The 15,234-nt window shown below is 39.6% G+C and overlaps 1 protein-coding gene across 5 annotated transcripts in view; it reads right to left on the bottom strand.

Moving 5' to 3' along the window:
- TBC1D5 (TBC1 domain family member 5) overlaps positions 1–15,234 on the bottom strand; it is a 581,354-nt gene that overhangs the window by 134,585 nt on the left and 431,535 nt on the right. For all 5 annotated transcript variants that reach the window (XM_025882739.2, XM_025882764.2, XM_025882715.2 and 2 more), the window contains one exon: positions 11,335–11,477. In XM_025882739.2, the coding sequence (XP_025738524.1) occupies positions 11,335–11,477 (143 nt within the window). The remainder of the gene's footprint in view (positions 1–11,334; positions 11,478–15,234) is intronic.

The raw sequence follows: 15,234 nt of genomic DNA on the forward strand, positions 1-15,234 counted from the left end.
GCAGGACTATTCACAGTATGGTTTGACAGCAACAGATGGACATGGAATCTTGAGTATTTCTGGGTAAGATTCCAGTGATGCGTGTAATTTTGGTAGCTTTTGCCCAAAAAAGGTATCCTAGAGTTCCTGAATCATCTGTTGTACTGCCTTCTAGGGCAATGGAAAAATGTGGGATGGGAGTAAGAACATGGAAAGGCAAGATTATGTTATTAGAAGAGAAGACTACTTCCTCCTCTTTATAAAAGGCCAGAATGAGTATGGACTCTTAATTTTGAACAAGGAACAAAATTCACTAGGAGGATAATTACCCTTTCATATCTCTATTCTGGTAGCTGGGTAAATCAAAATAATTTTCAGGCAACCCCCCCCTTTTTTTTAAAGATTTTATTTATTTATTTGACAGAGAGAGAGACAGCGAGAGGGAACACAAGCAGGGGGAGTGGGAGAGGGAGAAGCAGGCTTCCCACGGAGCAGGGAGCCCGATGCAGGGCTCGATCCCAGGACCCTGCGATCACGACCTGAGCCGAAGGCAGACGCTTAATGACTGAGCCACCCAGGTCCCCAAAAAACCCCGACATTAAAAAGACAATGTGACACATATTAGAATGGTCAAAATACAAAACAATGTCACTACCAAATGTGGAGCAATACGAACTTTCATTCACTGCTGGTGCTAATGAAAAGTGGTACAGCCATTTTAGAGGACAGTGTAGCAACCATGTTGTGATTTTTGAGGCCTGATCATAGGCAATTACAAAGATATGATAGTTAATTTTATGCGTCAATTTGACTGGCCTATAGGATGCCCAGATAGTTGGTAAAACTTTCGTTCTGGGTGTGTCTGTACGTGTCTGAAGAGATTAGCATTTGATTCAGTGGACTGAGTGACGAGATCTGCCCTCGGTAAGAGTAGGCATCATCCAATCCATTGGGGTCCTGATGGAAGAAAAAGGTGAAGGATCAAGGTGAATCCTCTCTCTCTTCTTGAGCCAGAAGAAGGGCATTTTTCTCCTGCTCTTGGACATCAGATCTCCTGGTCCTTGAGCCTTTGGACTCTGAGACTTGTACGATAGGACCCTTGGTTCTCAGTCCTTCAGACTCAGACTGGATTATAGCACTGGCTATCCTGGTTCTGCAGCTTGCAGATGACTGACTGTAAGACTTCCAGGCCTCCATGACCGTGCAAGGCAATTCCTATAACAAATCTCCTCATATATATCTGCATTTATATTCTATTGGTTCTTTTTTCTCTGGAGAACCCTAATACAAAAAGCTCTACCTGACAAGTCTCACAGGAGAAAACTGTCCAGCCCACATCAGACATGGTGCACAGCCAGTGAACTCTAGTCTCTGAAAGGAGCTGCAGTTAAGGTCTCAGCCAACTTAGCTGGCATGACCTTTCACATATTTATATTCCTAGCCATGGTGCCTTCATTCCTAAATTTCTTTCTCTGAGCTCTCAGGTGTAGGTCCTTTTCAAGTGCAGGACCTCCTTATTGGGGTAGGAAAAAGAACTCCTGAAGACACTTTTCCTCATTTGACTTAGTACCCATTTCTTTTCCACTCCTAACCTTTCCACCTCAATCCCCCACACATGCCCCCTAAACTACTGCCACCTCAGGGTCCTTAAACTATCAGAGTCTTTTGTTCAGGGCTCCTTTAACAGTGAGATGCCCCACATATATGCTATCTACCTGACCCTCAACCAGTGTGCCTTCCATGGGTGAAATGGAACAGAGGGAGCTGACAATTTCTCCAGTTTTTGGCTCTTGCTCATATGACAACAGTAAGTAATTAAAGGCTTAACTCTTCCATTTTTGACTTGTTGCTTTAGTTGGCTACTCTAACACCTAACAGCTCAGCTCTTTCTCCTGCCCAGCTCAGCTGAGCTCCTGAAATTTACCATATTATCCAGCAATCATGCTCCTTGGTATTTATGCAAATGAAATAAAAACTTACGTCCACACAAAAACTTGCACACTGATATTTGCAGTGGCCTTATTCATAGTTGCCAAAAGTTGGAAGAAACCAAGATGTCCTTTAGTAGGTGAGTAGATAAACTGTGGTATATCCAGACAATGGAATATTATTCAGAGCTAAACAGAAATGCGCTATCAAGCTATGAGAAGACATGGAGGACACTTAAATGTATATTACTAAGTGAAAGAAGCTAATCTAAAAAGGCTACCTACTGTATGATTCCAACTATATTGTATTCTGGAAAAGGTAAAACTATGAAGACAATAAAAAGATCAGTGGTTGTCATGGGTTACGGGGATGAACAGGCAGAGTACAGAAGATTTTTACAGCAGGGAAACTATGCAGATAATATACTATAATGAGGGATAGATGTCACTATACATTTGTCCAAATCTATAGAAGGTACAAATTTGTTGTAAACTAGGGACTTTAAGTGGTAATGATGTGTCATTGTAAGCTCAATTGTAACAAATGTACTACTGTAGTGAGGGGTGTTGATAGTGGGGTAGGCTGTGTGTATGTGGGGGGGGTATCTGGGAATTCTGTACTTTCAACTCAATTTTGCTGCAAACCTAAAACTTCTTTAAAAAGTAAGGTCTGTTTTCTAAAAAAAAATCTAATTGTAAAAAAAAATGTGCTGGGGCGCCTGGGTGGCTCAGTTGTTGGGCGTCTGCCTTCGGCTCAGGTCATGATCCCAGAGTCCTGGGATCGAGGCCCGCATTGGGCTTCCTGCTCCGCGGGAAGCCTGCTTCTCCCTCTCCCATTCCCCCTGCTTGCGTTCCCTCTCTCACTGTGTCTCTCTCTGTCAAATAAATAAATAAAATCTTTAAAAAAAAAAAAGTGCTGCTGTGGTGTATCAGCTTATGTTAGTGAAATTTTAAAAGATTTTTAAACAAAATATAAAGTAATATAAATGGTATTTGTAATTCAAATCAATATCATTATATTGATATCCATATCTGAGATGGTCATAAAATGACTGGCAGAATTTAATGTCCGAGGAGGAAGAGAGCTGGCACTCAGGAAGTGTTTAAACACTCCTTTAAAAATAAAACCACCTTGGGCGCCTGGGTGGCTCAGTCGTTAAGCGTCTGCTTTCAGCTCAGGTCATGATCCCAGGGTCCTGGGATCCAGCCCCGCGCTGGGCTCCCTGCTCGGCAGGAAGCCTGCTTCTCCCTCTCCCTCTCCCCCTGCTTGTGTTCCCTCTCTCACTGTCTCTCTCTCTGTCAAATAAATGAAATCTTTAAAAAAAAATAAGACCACCAATTTGTGTTTTGATAAAAACTCTGTGACACACTACTATGTGATTTAAGAGAGCCTTTGCTTCTTAGTCCCTGAGGTTGGGGAAAGCTTTTCCAGAAAAGACAAATAAATTCAATTTGTAGTTGAAATAAACTGCATTTTGACATCAGTATAATGTTGATCATGCTCTTAATGAGAAAATAGAGAAACAGAAATTCTGGGGTAGGACAGATGGAAACACCGACAGAGAGACAGGTAATGGCTGAGAAGTTAAGCAGAGATCTAAAGCGAAATGAAAAGGAACAATGTTTGTAAACTATGAAGAAGACACAATTGCCACACCGGGCCAGGCCAAGAGATGGCTAAAGACACTCCTAGAGAAAACCCAGGAAAATGACAGAGCTGTGACATGTTCATGTTGGTTGAAAACACAAGGCAGGAAGTGGGTAGAAGGGCCAAGAAGAAAAGTTTTTCTATTTACCAAGTGTTCAGAGAGAAAGTATATTATAAGAGACCATAAACATTTAAGAGATACTTCCTTTTTTTTTGAATTTTTTTTATTATGTTCAGTTAGCCAACATACAGTAAGTACACCATTAGTTTTTGATGTAGTGTTCAACGATTCATTAGTTGCGTATAACACCCAGTGCTCATTACCACATGTGCCCTCCTTAACAACCCCCACCCCCTGGCCCCGAAACCCTCAGTTTGGTTCCTGGAGTCCAGAGTCTCTCATGATTTGTCTCCCTCATTGGGGAAGGGAGGGAAAACTGAAGGGGAAGAAATCAGTAAGAGACACTTTCTAGTTAGGAAAATCTACTGTTAAATGAAGTTGACTATAGTGTTTTAGTTATTAATACAATGTACAAGACAAAAAGTATGGTATATTGCAAATCAGGGGAAACGTTTTTCTTTGGTACTCGTCAAAAAAAGATTTAAATAGATAGAAAACCAGATGTGAAAAATTTGATGCTAAAAGGTAGACAATGGTTTCTTCACAAAAGCCATATCAAAAAGTGTATTTTAGCGCGCCTGGGTGGCTCAGTTGGTTAAGCGACTGCCTTCAGCTCAGGTCATGATCCTGGAGTCCCGGGATCGAGTCCCACATCGGGCTCCCTCCTCGGCAGGGAGTCTTGTTTCTCCCTCTGACTCTCTTCCCTCTCGTGCTCCCATTCTCTCTCTCTCAAATAAATAAATAAAATCTTTAAAAAAAAAAAAAGTGTATTTTAAAAACATCTGAGTTCTTACTCTACGAGCTTCTTGGCACCTGTCTTCTCAGCAGTTACTGCACACATACCCGTGCCACCTCCCCAGCGCAGGTCTCTGGGGTACCCTTCCATCTGAGATCACCCCAGATACTGAGCGCATGAAGAGCTTCAGATGCCTTGAGGGTTAGGGAAGAATTTTAACACATGTGGTTCTGGTCCTGAAGAGCTCACAACCTATTTTTGAAGGTGGGACTAACATACAATAAGGAACAGCATAAGACAGAGTATAATTAAATGCTACACTGCATTGTATTGATTAAAATCGTCTAGGAATACAAAAGTGAGAAATCAGTGTGGGCTAGAATAATTGGGGAAGGTTTGGGAAAAAGCTGCCTTGCCCCAGGCCTGAAAACAGAAGCACAGTTTAGGTAAGGAGAGCGAGGGGAAGGAGAGAACCACATGAGTGACTTTAGTACAGTACAGAGTAAGGCAGTAAAAACAACAGTGTGATGAGAGTATGGCTATTAATAAACTATTGCAGGAGTAATGGTTCATGATTAGATTTCCTTATCTCCTAACCTTTATTAGTGTATATAAGCTTCATCCATATAATCCAGCAAAGAATCCAAAAAACACCTCTTATAACACATAAGAAAATAAACATGTTATGGTTTGATTAAAATGTTTGGGAATAATTCTATTTCAAAATGGAGACTATGTAATTTTAGTAAAGCAAAGTTTCATTCAAAGAATAGGCATCTGACCATCATTTCAACGGTTAAATTTTAAAATGTGTATAGATAATGTTCATATTATTTTTCCCAATGTGAAATTTTACTTTTTACTTAATAAAATCAAGGTAGGGCTTGAGGAACAGAAAAGACAATGTGAGAAGCAGCCCACCTGTCACTAGCCCTCTGGCCTTGATCTGGCTTCCTAACTTCCAAACATGGAGGCTGGGCTCAATCTCTGAAGCCTCATAAAGAAGATGTTTATAAGAAATCTATTAAGTGGTTGAATACTATACTTGCCTGACTAACTGGATTACTTTTGAAGTGAATGAAAGCTTTGTTCAAGGTATATAAAGAAAATTATAAGAGTACTTTTGTTAAAAAATTAAGTATGAGATGCCAACAGTAGTGAAAGGGGCAGAACAAGAACAAAGGAGGGGCACTAGGATCCAGCTCCACAGACTGACTGTGATTGTTTTAAATTACTTCACTGCCAAGGGCACTGTGTTAGTTTGCTAGAACTGCTGGAACAAAGTGCCTAAAAACTGGAGTTTAAAACCAGAGAATTTACTTTTGAACCGTTCAGGAGGATAGAAGTCGGAAATCAAGGTGCTGACAGGGCCATGCTCCCTCTCAGACCTGCAGGGAAGGACCCTTCCTTGTCTCTTCTAGCTACTAGTGTTGACAGGGCTTGTTCCTTCGTAGGCTCTGAGGGAGAATCTGTTCTATGCTTTCTCCTAGCTTGTGGTGACAGCTAAAAATCCTTGGTGTTCCTTGGCTTGTAGATGCATCATTCCAATCTGTACCTCTGTCTTCATATGGCATTATTCTTCCTGTGTGTCTTCACAGCAGCTTCCCTCTGTGCACGTCTGTGTCCAAATTTGCTTCTTTATATAAGGACACTAGTCATATTGCATTAGGGGCCTGCTCTACTCCACTGTGATTCATCTGGACTAATTATATCTGCAACAAACTATTTCCAAAAAAGTCCAGAGTCTGAGGTACTAGGGGTTAGGATTTCGGCACATCTTCAGACCTGTAAATCAGAATTTTAGACTAGATGCAGCTAGCCATTTTTCAGGTTATATATCCCTTTGAGAAGAGGCTATAAATTATGTACCCTTGGCCCAGGGAAATGCACATGTACACAATATTTAGCACAATATCAGGATGATCACAGGCCCTTTGAAGCCCTATGGCGAACCCCTAGGAGGATGCTGTCACTGGAGGAAGGCTCTTTTAGTTTCCTCAAGTGCACCGTTCTTTGAGCTACAAATATATCACCTACGGCTCCAGGAGAATACATGTAATGCCCAGAGCCTCATACAGTGGTATTCAGTTAGGATTTTTTGAATAAATGGGCTTGAAACTACTAAGTATAACTAAACATCACCACTCTGGATGGCCCAGGCAGGGCATCATGATTCAGAAGCCACTGAGATGTAATAAGAAGTTCCATTTGGAACAACGAGGCTGGCAAATTGTCCACCTTCCTCCTGTCTTTGACCGTGGCCCGAAACGTAAGCTCACTTGCTAGTACTGCCCTGCCATGCACCCCCGGTCTCTTCTGTGTCCTCCTCCTGCTACTACCCTCCCTCTCCATCTCTCCACCTGGGCCCAGGCTGCCCGGAGTTACTGGTGCCCCTGCAACCTCCAGCACTGAGGTGGGCGTCCCATCTTATTACCGTGATTCTTGATGGAGTGTCCATAAACGACCAAACAAAAATCCCAGCTCCCTTACGATCTCTTGATCTCCTCCCTGACTTACTTTCCCCTAACTGACTTCGACTGTCCTGGCCATACCCAGAACTGCTCCATGTCCTCTTGTGCTCGGATGCTTTTCAGTCTCATACCCTACCTCAAATCCCCTTATACTCTGAGTTCCCCATAGTCTTTTCCTGGCCATGCTTCCCTCCCCACACATCCCAAACCATCCTCTTAAATTGTACTCAACCCCCTCCAACCTTCTGCTTCCCTTCAGTTCTGCCTAATGATTTGGACGTGGGCCTCGCTTGGAGCCTAGATCATGGTCTGCCTCCTTGGTATCTTGCCTGGACTGCTGAGCATGGCTCAGAAAATCATAACCTTAAGGCCTGGTGCTATTGCCCACTGTTTGTAGGATAGGATCTTCAACAGCCAGACCAGCTTGTCCTAGTCCATGGTTAACCATCTCTCCCACACTTTCTACATATTCCCCTCAAACCCCTAAAACCCTATCAGGCCTCACTCACAGCAGACAACCTCGCTTCCTCCTGTATCAGACATGGGATTTCCCCACTTCCCATCTTCTCCATCCATAAACTAGACTAATTCTGAAACCTGCCTAGTACCTTCTTCCTGGATCAGCACCAGCTTTTATTCCGGCTCCCCAGCCAGTCTTCCACAGGACTCCTGACCTCGTTCCATTGCCTCTAAGCCCTTGTTTCTTTAATTATTTCACTCAAAAAATGTTTGTCAAGATTACTATGTACTGGGCCCTGTTCTGGATGCTGGGATATGGTAGGGAAACCAAGACGGACAAAATCCGGTCTCTTGCTGGGGGGTAGGGGAGCGGGTGTGAACAACAATAAACAAGTAAAAACTTCAAGTAAACAGGGTAATTTATCTTTTCATAGATCTCATCAGTGGAGCAGGGGGAAAACTAGTATTGATCCTTGAGGGACCAATTTAAGACTGATTGAGAAGTAAACCCTCAATCGGTTCTCCCCTGCCTCCAGTGAACCCTGGTCTCATTCTAAAGACAGCCATCCGACCTTCCTTGCCCCTGCACTGATCCCTAGTTACATCCTTCTTCTCTGCTCTGCTGACTTTCTTTAAAGATTACTCTACATGTGCTATCTCCACATTCTTTCCTTTTTATTTAATTGACTTTTTAGTTGAAACTGTAACACAAACAGAAGAAAACGGGAACAACAACAAAACTGTAGGGAAAGCTATTATACTTAACCATCCAGTCACTCCTCAACCTATCATAATCCAGTCTCTGCTTTACCACTCCATTGAACCATTCTGGCAAAGGTATCTGATGAGTGTCCCTCCACAGGGTCAAGTCTGAATGGACATTTCCGGCCTTACCTTTTTATACCTCAGTATTCCCAACCCTCATGACCTCCCTTGGCTCAGACAACACAGTTTTGTGAGGTTACAACACAAGCCCTTCCTTCTCTGGTGCCTTAAACATTGAAGTTAAATGCAGAGTTCCACCTTAGCCCATCTTCTCTTTCTATAAGCACCCACCTTAGGTAGGCTGACCATGTAATTCTTATCATCCTGATGGGACACCTTTGAGAGTGAAAGAGGGCAGGATTAATAATTACTACTCTTGACTAGCAGGTGTAAACCAAGACTGTCCCAAACAAATCAGGATATACGGTCACTCTATTCTTAGGAGGTCACATCCACTATTATGGTTTTAACTAACACATACCTATTAACCATTTGCAAAACTGAATCTGTAGCCTTGATTCTGACATTGAGCTTTATTTTCCAAATCTTCAGGTTATGATTTCCCACAGATCTCAAATTCAGTAGGGCCAAAACATAATCATTTCCATTCCTAAAACCTGCAAATCCTTGTATTTCCTACCCAAGTTACACATATTACCCAGTCACTCAACTCTCCAAGCTGGGGATTGTTTTAGACCTCTCTCACCCATGGTATTTAGTCACCAAGACATACTGACTTTAGTTTTGAAGATTTCTTTAATCTGCAATTTTCCCCCTGGACTACTGTCATAACCTTTTTTCTGATTTTCTTGCTCTACTCTTGCATCCTTTAAGTCTTTTTGCCACAGTGCCACCAGAGTGATCTAACACTGACTGTACTTTTGCTTTGAATCCTTCAGGAGCTTCCTGTTATCTATAGGATAAAGACTTTCATCATGATCCTATCCCTGTTCACTTTCTTTGGTCTCATAACCTATCAGTCTCCCTTTGCAATCTAATACCAAATGCCTTGTAGACACACACACACACACACACACACACACACACACACACACACACAATCCCCCATTAAAACTGTTTCTTACTTCCAAGCCTCTGTTCATGCTGTTCTTTCTGCCTGAACTGCAGATTCCCTTATTTAATTTGCCAACATCTATACCATTTTCTCTAGTCACTTACAGCTGGCCCAGAGGGGAGTTCAGTGCCTCTCCTTTATTTTTTTTAAAGATTTTATTTATTTATTTGACAGACAGAGAGAGAGAGCACAAGCAGGGGAAGAGGCAGAGGGAGAGAGAGAAGCAGGCTCCCCGCTGAGCAGGGAGCCCAACGTGGGGCTCGATCCCGGGACCCTGAGATCTTGACCTGAGCTGAAGGCAGACGCTTAACTGACTGAGCCACCCAGGCGCCCCTCAGTGCCCCTCCTTTAAACTTTCATATTACCTATCCATATTACCTTTCATATTATCTCAACCACAGCACTGGATATGTTAGTTTAAAATTAATTATGTCACTCTTTCCTACTAGTTGAAAAACTTCTTGAGCATAGGGGCAATGGACCTTAAATATTTAATGGTCATCCTACTTTTAGGAGACCTCATCCACTGTTCTGGATTCATCCAAGCAAATGAAAATAAACTGGTCTAAATACTGAAATGAATATACAACTTCATTATCCCTGCATTTTTCCACATGTGCCCATATGTTTTATAACATCAATAGACGGACTGAAAATGTGTAAGGGCTTTAGCAGCCAACAATTTGCCTGTTTTATGAAATTAATTTTAAAAAGTAGATCTTAGCATAAGAGACAGGATTAAATTTTTTAAAAAATATATAGTTGGGATACACCAAAATTAAGAAAAGAGCAAATACCTAATTGTTTAAGACTACAGAAAATCAAAATACATTTCAACAGTTGTTTGAATTGGAAAATTCTGTGAAAAGATTATCCTAAACCATTTTTTTAATAAAAGAGGCTACTCATTCCTTTTGCTTTTTATTATTTGTATTAAAAAATTCATACTACTTTAAAATGAGAGATTAGTATCCAAATATTCTAAAATCTAGTATCCATCAAATCTACCCAAACATCTTTCTCTACTTTCCAGATGTTAGCTCTTATGATTTCCATGTTCTTATATGATTAGCTCTGACTTAGAAAGAAGGAACTTTTCACTTAGTCTGTCAAAACCCAAACTCTTTGACCTTCAAGGCACAGAAAAAACCCACAACTTTTGGATAAAATGTGGTGCTCCTGTCACTTACTCATTCAAGTAATTTTGGGGGAATTAAAACAGTATAATCTAAAATTTTAAAGAATATTATTAGTGTCCCCAGAGGCACAACAAGAGCATCTGGCGCCACTGGTATTCAGTGAACAAATAAAGAGAAGCACACAGCAGTGTAACAGTCAAGATTATGAATGACTCCAAACAGTTTATGTTCTTCTGACAAACTCCTACTCCTGAGAGTTCTCTTTTTTTAATTTCCTATTTAATCATCACTTTGTGCAATCTTCCTAATTATATTTTGGCTTACAAATCTTGTTTTGTGAACAGTGATTATTTTTCTGAGAAGGAAAACAATTTGAGGTCTTTCAAAATTTAAAACATGCTCTGATATTTTCTTCAAGCCGAAGATTATCAGACTACCCCAAACAGACAGGCACTGGCTTTCCAGCGATGGCAAGCATCCTAAGGTAGATCTCATGAGATAGGAATGTGTCTACCATTTGGCAATCTACTGAGAAATACATTTGGCCAAAATATAACTGAGAAGAAGTTAAAATATCTTTAAATGTAATATTTATTTTTTATTGGCAAGTTGTTGATACTATAAAAATAGCTCCAATCTCCTGATAAATATCTTTGAATACTCCCTACCTGTCAGAAGGTGGAGCTCTAAACATATCTGAAATACAGGCTTTTTAGTTGAGCGGTTCACAAATGGGTGTAATGAGGAGATTACAGCAGGAGTAAGGTCTTTAGAAAAATGGCTCTGAAGAATACTCCAATTCTCTCAGGATAAAATCACCCACATCTCCCAATATGTACATAGTTAACTAACAAAAAAGATATTTAGCATGCTCCTTTGAAACTTCAATATATTACCTACCATGAAAATGTAGGCACAGTAATTCAGAGTAAGAGAGTAAGTATATTTAAAAGATAAAACATTAAAAAACTCAGGACCACCTACTTGGACATAGGCAAGGTCGTGACACTTACAAGCATCTCGGATGTAGAGCAACATGGCTGTGAAGACGTAATCCACTAACCCCAGGCTGAGACCGTCTGCAAACAAGGCGTCCCAGACCACCAGAAGGTCCTGCAGGGGGAACTCTCGTCCAAACAGCAGCCGGACCCACCGTCTGCAAAGGGTCGAAACCAAAATTCAGAAATGAGTACTTCTGAAAGTAATATAAAAAGGAATCATTTTCTCCTACACTTGTGAAAAAAACTGCAATTTTTAACTGATCACACTGAGTCAATATTATATATCAAATATATAATACGGTAAAATCCAAGTTTTAAGCTTTCAAATGAATTTTGTAATTTTATAACTGGGCCACAATCATTCAAGTTTATTCCTATAAGTCTAAAGCACTAGCATGATATTTGAAAAGGGTAGAAATCTTTCATATTTAACACAAATCCCAAATCTCAAAAGGCAAAGAAGAAAATGAATGCACAGTGGTCTGACAGTTGCCTCACAGATAAGGTTAGGAATTAAAAAATAAAATTTTCCAAAATTTTATGATCACTACTGATTTTGTCGTTGTTGTTGTTAACTGGACTTTTGCAAATAACTGTACAACAAATTAACTATAACCAAGAAGAAAACTGCATTCTCACATTTCACTCTTATTTTAAAATATTCATTTTAAAATGAAATGTGGGAAAAAACAGTAGATAGATAGATAGATATAGTCAAGGGTAGACAGTTATTTCAAATGAAACAAACAATAATACTTTATTTTTAACTTTAGAATAGATATACTTTATTAGTGAGGTTATCTTTTGAGGGCTCTTTTTAAAAACAGAGTCACTTCTATGGCCAGGAAAATTGGGTACCTATGCTATAAGCACATATAGGCAAACTTATAAGAATACTAAACAAGGTCTGTATATAATTATATGTCATAAACAGGTATACTTCAAACTTTCAACAAACATCAAGCTACTCATAATTCTTATAAGAAAATTAAAATAAATCACTTTGATATCCATTTTAAATCCATTTATTTCTAATTCTATATAACATGGCTACAATTTCCTTACACAAACCTTTCTACAGGAATTTCAGCTAGAATTCTATGTGGTTCTGGCATATAACAAAGAATCAAAAATTCCAAAATTTCTAGTACACCAAGTAGTACAGAAGAGAGGGAATTCTTTAAAAATTAGTTAAAAGAGATGACCCCTTTGCAAAATTAGAAACCAAATATAACCATCTGTGGGGTTAAAGTGAGCACTTATTCCCCCCCACACCTCAGAATTCAATTACTTTCTTCAGGGAGTATCATATTTAAGGAGAAATCAAAGCTGTGACAATATAGTGTAGAATCACACAAATGTATCACAGTTATTAGGAACCATATATTATATAATCAAATACTAAAGTTCTTTCATTCATATTATCAAATTAATCAACAGATTAATTAAATTGTATTTTTAATTACATCTTAAATTATGATGGAAAAAGAAATTTAATGCCTAAGTAACATTTATCTTTTTAAAATGTTAGAGTATCATTTACAATTTTTATTTATCTTGCAATTCTTACTCCACTGCTAATATGAGAGTGACTAAAACAAAATATTTTTTTGGTCTAATATTGCCTGCATTTATGTGGCTTAGGGAGAAGTATTCTTTCTCTACACACTTTTAATTCTTTCAAATTACAAATGCCAATATTTACTATTTAAAGAAGTACAAAAGAAGTACAAAAATATCTCTAAATTACATAGGATATTTTTAATGACAAAGAATTAACTGGTCTTGCAAGGAGTACCAGGGGAACCAGAGAATGGGCAAATCAAAAAGTACCTGGATTAAACCATTTTATGCATCTGTTTAAAGGATCTTTAAACTGATAATTATATCTGATTAAATGACTAAAAGAGAATGTGGTCATTTATAGTTATTCAACTGATACAAAAGGGAAGAAAAATTCTTCAGCGAAAAAAAATGATGAGGATCTAAAGTGTAACATGTTGACCGTAGTTGGTAACACTATACTGCATAATTAAAATTTGCCAAGAGAACTAAAATATTCTCACCATAAATGAATGAATGAATGAATAAAATGTGTGAGGTGATGGATGTGCTAATTAACAAAATGGGAGGAATCCTTTCACAATGTACACATATATCAAATCATTACAATGTACACTTTAAATATCTTACAATTTTATTTGTCAATTATACTTCAATAAAGCTGAAAAATAAAATAATTAAGAATTATCTTGGTTCGGGCGCCTGGGTGGCTCAGTTGGTTGAGTGTCTGCCTCAGGCTCAGGTCATGATCCCGGGGGTGGGGGGGGTTATCCTGGGATGGAGTCCTGCATGGGGCTCCCTGCTCAGCGGGAAGCCTGCTTTTCCCTCTGCCTCTGCCCCTCCCCCAGCTTGTTCTCTCTCTCTCTCTCTCCCTCCCTCCCTCAAATAAATAAAGAAAGAAAGAATTATCTTGGTTTAATAGGCAAATTTTAGCAGTTTCAAAATAGAAAATTCTGACATTTAACTGATCCTTCTTGGTTCGAATCTGGATATCAATACAAAATTCAAGAATTACACCTATATAGTGGTAGCTACACACTTGAGGTGAGCATAGCGTAATGTGTAAACTTGTCGAATCACCATGAAACTAATGTAGCATTGTGTGTCAACTATACTCAACTCAAAGAATTAAAAAAAAAAAAAAAGAATCACACCTATAAAATTGCACTGTGCCTTGAACTCACTCTTTTCATTCATGGAGGTTATTTTAATAAGTAAATTTGAATAAGCCCATTCATGTAACTAAGGCTGGTGTTTCCTGAAAGGCATTACTTTTGCTTAGCCTTCTTTTTTTTTTTTTTAAAGATTTGATTTATTTGACAGAGAGAGAGAGAGAGCGAGAGAGCGAGAGAGGGAACACAAGCAGGGGGAGTGGGAGAGGTAGAAGCAGGCTTCCTGCCGAGCAGAGCCCGATGCGGGGCTGTATCCCAGGACCCTGGATCATGACCTGAGCCAAAGGCAGATGTTTAACAACTGAGACACCCAGGCGCCCCTTTGCTTAGCCTTCTTATGTGTGTGTGGGTGTGTGGGGGGGAATTTTCGGTGTGTTTTTCCTGCTACCTCTCATTGAAAGCAAAATGACTTTTGAGAAAAGCTGACATCTATCATGCTAAAATAGACATCATTTAGCAAAGAAAAAAAACTGATGAAGGTTAATATTCACCACAGAGAATACAATACCATCTTTTTGCCCCTTACTTAAAGCCCAAAGTCCTCAGATTTCCTTATGGACAATCACAGCTTTGGTTTCATCACAGATGGTGCTTCAAGAGGAAAGAAAAGAAAAGAAAAGAGAAGAGAAAAAGAAAAGAAAAGAAAAAAGAAAAGAAAAGAAAGAAGGGAGGGAGGGGAGGAGGGAGGAAGGAAGGAAGGAAGGAAAGAAAGAAAAAGAAAGAAAGAGAAAGAAAGAAAAAGGAGGGAGGGAGGGAAGAAGGAAGAAAGAGAGAGGGATGGAGGGAGGGAGGAAGGAAGGGAGAAAGAAAAGAGAAGAAAGAAAAAAATAGCCCCCTCCTTTTAAAGAAATTATGTATTTCCAGGCGCCTGGGTGGCTCAGTTGGTTAAGCAACTGCCTTCGGCTCAGGTCATGATCCTGGAGTCCCGGGATCGAGTCCCACATCGGGCTCCCTGCTCAGCAGGGAGTCTGCTTCTCCCTCTGACCCTCTTCCCTCTCGTGCTCTCTCTCTATCTCATTCTCTCTCTCAAATAAATAATCTTTAAAAAAAATTAAAAAAAATAAAGAAATTATGTATTTCCTATTATTTCTACAACAAAACACCCAGTTACTGCTCAAACTCATGCAACTTTCCTGCTGCTTGGGGTTTTGTTAGCTTAGCTTAAAAAATGACCCCA

Source organism: Callorhinus ursinus, unplaced genomic scaffold, assembly GCF_003265705.2.
Source record: "Callorhinus ursinus isolate GAN/ISIS: 27379988/994484 unplaced genomic scaffold, GSC_fseal_2.0 scaffold1, whole genome shotgun sequence".
NCBI lineage: Eukaryota > Metazoa > Chordata > Mammalia > Carnivora > Otariidae > Callorhinus > Callorhinus ursinus.